The sequence below is a fragment of the Cucurbita pepo genome, chromosome LG01 (genome assembly GCF_002806865.2).
Source record: "Cucurbita pepo subsp. pepo cultivar mu-cu-16 chromosome LG01, ASM280686v2, whole genome shotgun sequence".
In the NCBI taxonomy this organism is placed as follows: Eukaryota; Viridiplantae; Streptophyta; class Magnoliopsida; order Cucurbitales; family Cucurbitaceae; genus Cucurbita; species Cucurbita pepo.
The window spans coordinates 16693275-16703576 of record NC_036638.1 but is presented as its reverse complement, the minus strand read 5'-3'; the positions used below and the strand labels follow the sequence as shown (position 1 = coordinate 16703576).

Sequence of the window (10302 nt, the reverse complement as noted above, 5' to 3'; positions counted from 1 at the left end):
AAAAAAAAAAAAAAAAAAAAAAAAAAAAAAAAAAAAAAAAAAAAAAAAAAAAAAAAAAAAAAACTTATTAGTTTTAATGAAAAAGAAAAAATTTATGGATTAACTTGTTGAGAATGCCTAATATTTACAACGCTTTGATAGTTAAAGGTCAAGATATTGCCGGACATTGATGGAAGAAGGACGAATGTTATGAGAGATTGGACCCGTTCATCAATCAAATGATCGGCTGATGGGGGAGTTTTGCCGTCGCACGTTCCAAGCCTGGGTGGCACTATGTAACTCAATCCGTGTTCTCTGAGAAATACCGGAAAAGAAAAATCTCTATTTGACAGGTTTCTTTCTCTACCTATGAATTTCATAGGACCCCGAAATGAGATATTGGAAGAAGATTTTGGCCTTTAGAATGACGGAAAGAGATCGAAGCTCTCTCTTCTGACGATGAGGAGCAATTTTGCGAGTCTACGAAGCTTTGTCTCACTGCTTCTCTCCTCTGAGAGTCGAGCCGATCAATTTCGATTTGAAGAAATAGATTGATATTTGAATAACTCTACTAAAATTTATTTAATAAACAAAAAAATATAACAAATATAACAATAGAATGATATGTTTTAGGAGTAAAATTTATTAATTTTTTAATTTTTCCAAAAAAATATTTTAAAACTTAAAAAAAAGAAAAAAAAGAAAAGAAAGGGAAATACCAAAAAGAAAATAAATATACGAATCATGGATCTAGTGTCTTACACGTCCATGGTGAAAACAGATCTGAGCCGTTGAAAAATCTTCAGATCTTGAGATGAAACTGTAAAGTTATTCCTCAGTAAAATAAAAAGATGAGAGAAAGGGAGAGAGAGAGAGAGAATGGGAGAGAGAAAGTCTTGATCTCTCGGCTGCAACAGCTTTTCTTTCTTCTCTGCAATTCTTCACTTCGTTCATACTTCCACAGCTAGCTTGGTAACAAAGCTGTAATGGCGAGCCGATACTGGATGGTCTCTTTACCCGTTCAAGGCTCCGCTTCTTCCCTATGGAATCGTCTCCAAGAACAAATCTCCAAGCACTCTTTCGATACTCCTCTTTACAGAGTACGCATTTCACCGCCGAATCAATCTTCAAATCTGTTTGATTTTTTGTGATTTTACTTTTTTATGTTGATGATTTTTCTTTTGTTTAGTTCAATATTCCTAATCTCCGCGTTGGAACGCTGGATTCGCTCCTTTCCCTTAGCGATGATCTCCTGAAGGTATTTCTTTCTTTCCTGTTTTTTGATTCAATTGTTGTCTATGCGTATTTGAATTTTCCAAAGCGATTTATTTTAATGTGGATTTTTAACTGAAATTTGGAAAAGAACTCTTCGCGATCTGTATGATTTCCAGTTTTTAGTATGGCATTAGATTTATCAAAATCCATTTCATTGTGTAGTCGAACAGCTTTGTGGAAGGAGTTTCCCAAAAGATCAGACGGCAGATCGAGGAACTGGAGAAGGTTTCTGGTGTGGAAAGCCACGGCTTGACGGTTGATGGAGTCCCCGTTGATTCGTACCTTACTAGGTAAAATGAGCATTTTTTTTTTTTTTGTTAAAAGATTTCAATTCGGTAAATTTGGTTCGGATTTTGTGGTCTCTTGTCTGTGTGATGTGCTGAATTTTGTTTGTCAATGGAAGGTTTGTGTGGGATGAAGCCAAGTACCCAACAATGTCGCCTCTGAGAGATATTGTGGATAGCATTCACACTCAAGTGGCCAAGATTGAGGATGACCTCAAGGTATCGTTTCTTTGCTTGAGCGGGTGCCTAGATTGAGATTGAAATGTGGTTATCACAAGTTTTGTTGAGATTATGGAAAAGTTTCTTCATAAGATTCCAAAATCCTATAGCAACGTAAAGCAAACTTAGAAAAAAGTTCATTATCCTCCATTTTTGCTATCGCCCTGTCTTATTTAATAATTTATTACCATTGTTAATATTTTAGTTTGATGAAGTAAGTATTTGTTTTTCCCTTGCCCTTCTTGGTTGTTGCGAATCATGATTTTCTTTGTATTTGTTGGTACTTCCGTTTTCTAAATGCATTACTGCCACCCCTTGATTTTCTTAAAATTAAAGAACATTCAAGCTTCTAACGGTTAGCTGTAAAAAATTTATACTACCATCTTAAGATTGTATTATTGAGGGGAAAAGAAAATCCCATGTCTTTCACCGTGAAGTAACTTTTAGGAAGTTCTTAAATTCTAAAAACTATCATGATCATATTAGAATAATCTTTGTCTCTTGACCTCCCTTATCAGAAAGGCATTAGCAATTAATATAGGATGAACTGCAATAGACTTTACAAGAGTTTGAGATGATGAGCAAGTGCAGAGGCTTCCATATGCAATGCAATTACTAAGGAAATTGAAGCACTGAAGCTTTTATAATTATTTCCTAAGAAGCATGGGCATGGATATGCGTGATACTTCATTTTTTAGAAATTTAAGATATGAACATGATAAAGACACATGTATTAAATCGAATATTTGAAATATATTTGAGTATTTTCATACAGTTCAATATGTTTTAGTTTGTAACAATGTGATATAATTGATGAAATATGCAATATAAGTCAGAGTGAGTTAATTATATGTTGTCCACTGTTATTACTTTTCTCATATATATATTTTTGTAATGTATTTTTCAAACATAAATAAATAAACAATTTAACACTTTTGTTCAAGTATTGAATAATGGTTCAACAAATATTCACAAGTGCCTGACAGACATGTAAGATGGTTCAGCAAGTCTTCAACATGTTTCCAGTATGTACGAGCATCCGACACATTTTGACTGGGGTTTGAATGTTAGACACACATTGGGATTGAACAACCAAACTGAAATGTCAATGCTTAGGTTTTACCATTGATTTTCTAAATTGCAGTAGTGTGCTAGTTTATTTTCAATGTAGACGCTTCTTCTCAATGGTGACTTAATGTATGTTTGATTATGTTGTGCTCTTCTGAAAATAGCTTACTTTACTTCCCCTGGGTACTAAACTATCCAAAAATAACTAAACCTTTTAGTTATCTGCTTCAAATATTTCAATTAGTTTCTGGATGCCTAGGGGTTTCAAATGGAATTTTCATTGAAAGCTATTTCTGTTGCTAGATTCGGGTTGCTGAGTACAATAACGTGCGGAGTCAACTTAATGCCATTAACAGAAAGCAAAGTGGAAGGTATGTATGCGTATAATCGATACATTTGTGTATATCTTATTTGGTGTTTCTAATGGAACTTGGTTTCATCAGCTTGGCAGTCCGTGATATTTCCAATCTTGTAAAACCAGAGGACATAATTACCTCAGAACATCTTGAAACCCTTCTTGTGATTGTTCCCAAGTACTCACAGAAAGAATGGCTATCTAGCTATGAAACACTGACTAGCTATGTGGTAAGTTTGCATTACTTTTAATTCCCTCTTGTACAACATTTTAATAGGATGGTAATTTTACATGGTAACTTTTCTATGGCTGACTAAGATTACGCTGGAGTAGGTGAAATGAACTACTGTAGATATAGCCTCCAATGTCGAAATGTCTTGGACAATAATGCTCTGCTGCTTCTTGTCTTTTGTTCGGTTCTTTTTATGTTCTCATAATTAGCTAAGCTTTTTTAGGTTCCCAGGTCTTCCAAGAAGTTATACGAGGATAACGAATATGCCCTTTACACTGTAACACTCTTTAGTCGCGTTGCAGACAATTTCAAAACAAGCGGACGTGAAAAAGGGTTCCAGGTGAATTTTTAATTCATTTTGAATAATCTTTTAAAACCCAACTATTAATATAGAATAGCTTTTCACGCCTAATCTCTTTTAATTTTTAATGTGCTGGAGATTCGTGAATTTGAATATAGTCCAGAAGCACAGGAGAGTAGAAAACTGGAGTTAGAAAAGTTGGTGCAGGACCAGGAAAGTATGAGAAGTTCTTTATTGCAGTGGTCCTACGCTAGTTATGCTGAGGTTGCTCCTTTTTCCAGATGTCCCTGTAAAAATGCATGCTATTTTCATTCGTTTCCTCTAATCGAGTTTCTTGCATAAACGCAGGTCTTCATTTCCTGGATGCACTTTTGCGCTGTACGTGTCTTTGCTGAGAGTATCCTGAGATATGGTTTACCACCATCCTTCTTGGTATGTATCTTGCATTTGCTCCCTGGTGTCTGCCAAGCATTTCCTTCTTTGACTCAACTGATTCCGTCAATGATTTGCAGGCATCTGTTTTGGCACCATCTGTTAAAAGTGAGAAGAAAGTTAGGTCAATCCTTGAAGGTTTGTGCGACAGTGCTAACAGGTACGTTATCGAGTATAGATCTTTTTCACGTAAAATTTATACGCAAGAGTAGATGATTCAGAAGTTTAGAATCAAAACAGAAGAAATCTGTAAACCTGGGGTCTAAAGTAGGCGCCATGCCTATATTCTAGTTTGTTTATGTGTCGCTGATTCGAACACAATCTAAGCACCTATTACCTTTCTCGAGATTAAAAGTTCAATTCCTCCACCCTTACTAAAGTCATTGAACTTATAGAAAGAAATAAAAAGTGCGTCTCGGTGTGAACGTCTCATGTCCATGTGGATTTTGTGTATTATATAGAATAGATCTTATAGATGTGGTTGCTTATGAGGCAAGTATTTTAATGATTGTGCAGTACATATTGGAAAACTGAAGATGAAGTGGGAGCAGGGATGGCTGGTCTTGGAGGAGAATCTGATGCACACCCATATGTGTCCTTCACAATCAATCTTGCCTAATTCATAAGGTTCGTTTGTTTGTTTGTTCTATATAGAGCAATAATAATAGTAGGGTGAACCAGACCTACATTTTATTATTTCACTCTCATATTCCTATTCCTATTCCTATTCCTGGTTGTTCATGAATAGTTGCATCTCCANCAATTCCATTATTTTGCACTCACAATATACAAATTCCAGAAGAGGACCTTTTCTTTTTCTTTTTATTTTTTTTGTGAAATATATTAAGCTTTACATATTTATTGGATTTTTTTGTCAATAAATCATATATTCTGAGATTTACTGTGCATTTCCCTCATTTCCCCTGTCAACATCCTCTCTGTGGAGACCCACTTTATAAGTTCTTTCTGTCCGACTCTAAAATGGCATCCTCCCTCATTTTCATGTTACTACCTTATCTATATCACATAATCTTTCCATTCGTCGAGTAACGATCAAACGATGTTAGGAGTTATTAAAAATTGTTTTTCAAACCTCATCGACCAATTTTTCTCTTTTGAAACCTTAGAGACGAAATAATAGATATCTTGTTCGAATCTCAAGGATAAAAAATGTACTTTGTGCAGCATTTTCTTGTTTAAATTACACTCTTTATGATGAATGTTTTGATGGAAGGCCTCTCCAGGAATTGACTGAATTTTTTAGTGTCGCCTTTAGATTTTGAAATGAAAATGAAAGAAGAGAACGAATATAAAAAATCCATAATATTTTAGAACCATAATATTTTAGAAGTTTAGCTCTACTCTCGTAAATGTTTCAACTACATCTCTTATATGTTACCATTTTATTTTTTTTTTATAATTCAAGTCTTTTTTATTTTGAACCAGTTTAAAATAGTAATTCTTGTGAGTTTTATCTGTCGTTAGGATACCAAAATATAAGGATGAACAATTTAATGCAATTTCATGTCTAAGCTATTATCATTATTACCAAAATATAAGGATGAACAATTTAATGTATGAGTTATTATCATTATTTTTGTTCAACCAAAAGTTAGTTACTATATACCATGTTAATTATTTTTAATGTTTCATGCAATAAAAATTTAGTTGAAAAAAAAAATGCATTGAATTGATATTAATCAAGAAATAAATTGAATAGGAAGAATGAAAATATATATTTTAACAAATAAGGACAGACATATTAGATTCATTTGTTGGTTCTCTCAATCGTATAAAGCTAATAAAGAACAAGGTAATGGTATTTAGTTATAACATTTGATAATATATCACAAATAAATGATTCAAGAATTAAGAAAATTTTACTATTTTTATATTTATTGTCGATAAACAATTTTCTTTGGTTCATTAATAGATCATTAATATGTCCATCCAAAGGACTATGTTTAAAAGCAAACATTAAAAAATAGCCATGAAGGGTGATAGTCTTGAGGGCGCATGAAGGCTGAGTTTTTACCCGAATCGACCTCTATTTGACTTTTGATTTTAGTACCAAGCCTATTATAATTTGAATTAGGTACGGCGAGAAATTTTCAAAAACTTGGAGCACCTAGCAAGCAGGAATAGAGTGTATGCAAAGTATGCACGACCAAGTAAGTAGCCATTCGAATTTTTCTTGAGCAATACTTGTAGAGATCACTAGGATGTGTTAGTTTACGAGCATAATCTGCAATATGTCGCCTATCAGATACATTTTAAAATAAGTGATAGGTTCAATCGATTCGATAAATTTTTGTATTTTCATAACAGTCATTAACCACGATGTAAATCCTTTAAGTATGAAGTAAATGAAAAGTTGATTAGTTCGTACTATTTCTAGAGTCTATATTACTTACCTTCATGATATGCCTATAGTTATGTTCATATGTGGGGGTGTGAATCTACTTAAAAGTCAAACTTAATGTCTTCGAAAAATAACTTTCATGGTCCCTAACACAATCCCTGTCGTGGAAATTAAGCAGGACCTTAGGGCATCTAGATATTTTAAAACATGGATTCTCATTTCAAGAACTCGCTAGATTTTCGTTGATCAATCAATAGCTTTGCCGCCCCTCCTTATTCTTAAGGTAAAGAAACAAACATGGTGGGGTAGGAGCATTCTCTCGAAAATCTTTTTTGAACTCAGGTTCAGTTCTTTAATTGCATCTTATGATCGTAGGGTGCTTGATGTACTAAAAGTGTTCTAGCTAAGGTCAACATAGAATCGTCACCGCTCTAACTCCCTATTCTTATACCAATACGTTCATGCAGGCTTTAATTAGGGATATAATACTACAAAAACGTCATAAATAGCATGAATCATAAAGATATGATCCTAAAACCCTAAACCCTAAATTCTAATACCACACCATTTTCTTTTTCAACCAATTGATATGATAAATCTCAGCAAACGAGCATGAAAACGATCGTGAAAAAAAAAACATCAAATACCACTTATTATTGATATGATATATCAATAATAGACCTAATAATAAACGAGATTTATTATTATCGTGTTATATTCGCATTCAATATTTGTCCGAATGTGCTAGAAATTTATGATAAAATATAAAAGTGGTTTTATTTTTCTAACTGTCCTAAGCTAAAATGAGTAACCAGTTGGCCTATTTTCCATATATTCCATATAGATTGTTCAATAAGATACGAAAATGATTGTATTTCCACGCTTGTAAACCACAAATCTGCCCATAAATACATGCTCTACCATCACAAATGCAATAACCCAAAACATCAATTTTGTGTATCATTCATTTAATTTCGATCGAGATGGCCAAGTTTTGTTGCTCCCTATTTTTCCTTGTTCTTCTCTTTTCAGGTTCGTTAAATCGATATCTCTGTCTTCGTTTTCAAATTATTAGATATGCATCAATATATTTAGATATCAGATTATCTCTATCGGTTACTCTTACTATTTGTTTAAAAATTTAAAAATTTTATTTTATTTTTGTGATGTCCCACATTGATTGGGGGAGGAGAACAAATCACCCTTTATAAGGGTGTGGAAACCTTCCCCTAGTAGACCCGTTTTAAAGCCTTGAGGGGAAGCCCGAAAGAGAAAGCCCAAAGAGGACAATATGTAGTGAATCTGGGTTGTACAGTCCATTAGAATCGTCTTCGATCGATGTAGTTTCACTCCCACAAGGGTGTGGAAACCTTCCCCTAGTAGACCCGTTTTAAAGCCTTGAGGGGAAGCCCGAAAGAGAAAGCCCAAAGAGGACAATATGTAGTGAATCTGGGTTGTACAGTCCATTAGAATCGTCTTCGATCGATGTAGTTTCACTCCCACAAGGGTGTGGAAACCTTCCCCTAGTAGACCCGTTTTAAAGCCTTGAGGGGAAGCCCGAAAGAGAAAGCCCAAAGAGGACAATATGTAGTGAATCTGGGTTGTACAGTCCATTAGAATCGTCTTCGATCGATGTAGTTTCACTCCCACTAACAACTTCTTAAAGATTTTGTTCTTATAGGTGTAGTTGTTGTTGAGTTACTGTTGATTTGTTGGATACTAACATTGATGGGTACCTGTGTAGCAGCCCATTCAGCAATTGGTGCGGCTAAGTTATTGAACGGATGCTCGCCGCAAGAGTGTCAGCAGAAGTGTGTACAAAAGTATCCTGGATCAACATCTCTGTGCGTCACAGCCACTGCATCAGCTTTTACCCTTACTTGCTATTGCTTCAACCGTTGCATTCAAAGCCCTTGCAATTCATCTTACCCTTGTTTGCTCTTGCTTCCACAGTTGCCTTAAGAACACACTCATTTTAACCTATTCGCCATGGGTAATAAAATGGTTGGGTGACCTATCGTATCATTTATTCTATTTATCCTACCTTCTTCTACCATACTTTGCTCGGGATACGAGTTCTCACACGAGAAAACCTAATATTCTTATTCTCTTGGGTGTTAAATTTAAATCACCATCTATATTAGTTTGTAATGCACTGTTGAAATGGTGATGTAATAAAATGAATGTAACGACCCATACCCATGTCCAAAATTTGGATCAGGATTAAGAATCTGGATTCGATACTTCATGATTCAAACATTTTCGTGCAACATTTTCCTGATATAAAAAAATAATTAGTAACTCCGACTTAGACCAACTAAATAAGTAGCTATACTATTGACATGGTTGGAAGAATTGTTTTGTTTATGATAATAACGTGACCAGTGGCCCTGTACGTGTTATATGTGAGATACGATTTGGTATGTGATGTTATATTATATTTCTCTATATGATATGTCAAATAACACTATGGTATAAATGAAATGTCATGTTATGTTATGTTAGGCTATGATATGCCATGATATGTTTTGAAATGAGGAAATCTATGATGCACAATTATCGAGTTTAATATGTGATGAAAGAATAGGGATTGTCTTGCATTATTTATTGAAAAGTATGGGGACCTCATGCATAATTGTTTGTTCATGTACATCGGGATACTTCTCCTTTATGATGAGTAGCATACACCATGAGACTAAAATGACCATTGTGTTTACGATACTACGACAGTTACTATTCCCTCTGGGTGTCCGACAACAACTCATCAGTGAGTGCTAGCCCAACCAGCAAGCATAATGGGTGTGCGAACCCACTTGGCGAGCCCACGTTTGCACGTGTGGGTCGTGTGTAAAGAAGTAATAGACATTAAATTTAGCCTAGACTGGAAAGCTACCTAAGAGAATGAAATGAAATGGAATGATGTATTAAATGATAGGTCTTCATGTTGTTTGTGATTGCATTTCCACCCTAAGAGTGGGGTCACTGACGGAGTATTTCTTAAAATAAGTTGTGTTAAAGACCAAGAAACTTGTGTTCGGGTAGTTACATTTTATTTATCTTGTCTTAGGTTAGATTAGGACATTGTGTTACGGTTTTTCTCGGTTTTATTTTCTAGTTCTTGGATACATGGTTTATTCTCATTTCTATATGTTATAGATTGATTTAAGAATTTTATTTTGGACGTGGTAAGTCCATGACATCATTTTTGAAATATTTTAAAGGAATGTTATCGCAATTAACGGTTCTGTAATGCCTATAGTAACGACTTCATTTCATTTAAAAAAAAAAAACATAAATGAGTACAAAATATTTAATAAATTACATAATTTCGTGGATACTAATAAATTTGTAAATAGTGTCATATTTAAAATTGTGTTTAATTGTTTATTATTTTAGCAATAGAAGATCATTTAATTGCCCATAAAAGAAATATTTGTAATAAAAGCTACCATAATTCCAAAAATTGGATCGTGCAAATTGATTGTGTTTCCATATGTATGTAAATCACAAATTTACTTATAAATACATGTTCTTTGATTCACAAATGAAATAACTCAAGACGATTAATTTTGTTTTATCATTGATTTAATTTTTAGGTTCGAGATGGCCAAATTTTCTTGCTCCCTATTTTTTCTTTTTCTTCTTTTCTCAGGTTTGTTCTTGATTTTTGTCTTCAAATTATGTTTAAAAATCCTAAACTTAATTTGCTTTTAGTTTTTAGTAGGTTTGTTTAAACATTTTCAAATTTGTGCAGCTGCATTGATGGTTCCTCGAGCAGTCCATTCAGTAGATTGT

The 10302-nt window shown here is 34.0% G+C and overlaps 1 protein-coding gene and 1 long non-coding RNA gene across 2 annotated transcripts; both read left to right on the top strand.

Moving 5' to 3' along the window:
• The first annotated feature begins 833 nt into the window (after window positions 1-833).
• Window positions 834-4892, top strand: LOC111781259 (V-type proton ATPase subunit C-like). The gene is made up of 11 exons (XM_023661759.1): window positions 834-1079; window positions 1169-1237; window positions 1417-1544; window positions 1658-1757; window positions 3129-3196; window positions 3269-3410; window positions 3636-3752; window positions 3852-3977; window positions 4062-4145; window positions 4226-4305; window positions 4662-4892. Exons 1-11 carry the CDS (start codon window positions 966-968, stop codon window positions 4762-4764), a joined length of 1131 nt encoding a protein of 376 aa, XP_023517527.1. The 5' UTR covers window positions 834-965; the 3' UTR covers window positions 4765-4892.
• A 2562-nt stretch (window positions 4893-7454) lies between these two features.
• On the top strand, window positions 7455-8545 carry LOC111811530. The gene is made up of 2 exons (XR_002817555.1): window positions 7455-7539; window positions 8255-8545. It is a non-coding gene; the product is annotated as an uncharacterized LOC111811530 (long non-coding RNA).
• The last annotated feature ends 1757 nt before the right edge of the window (window positions 8546-10302 follow it).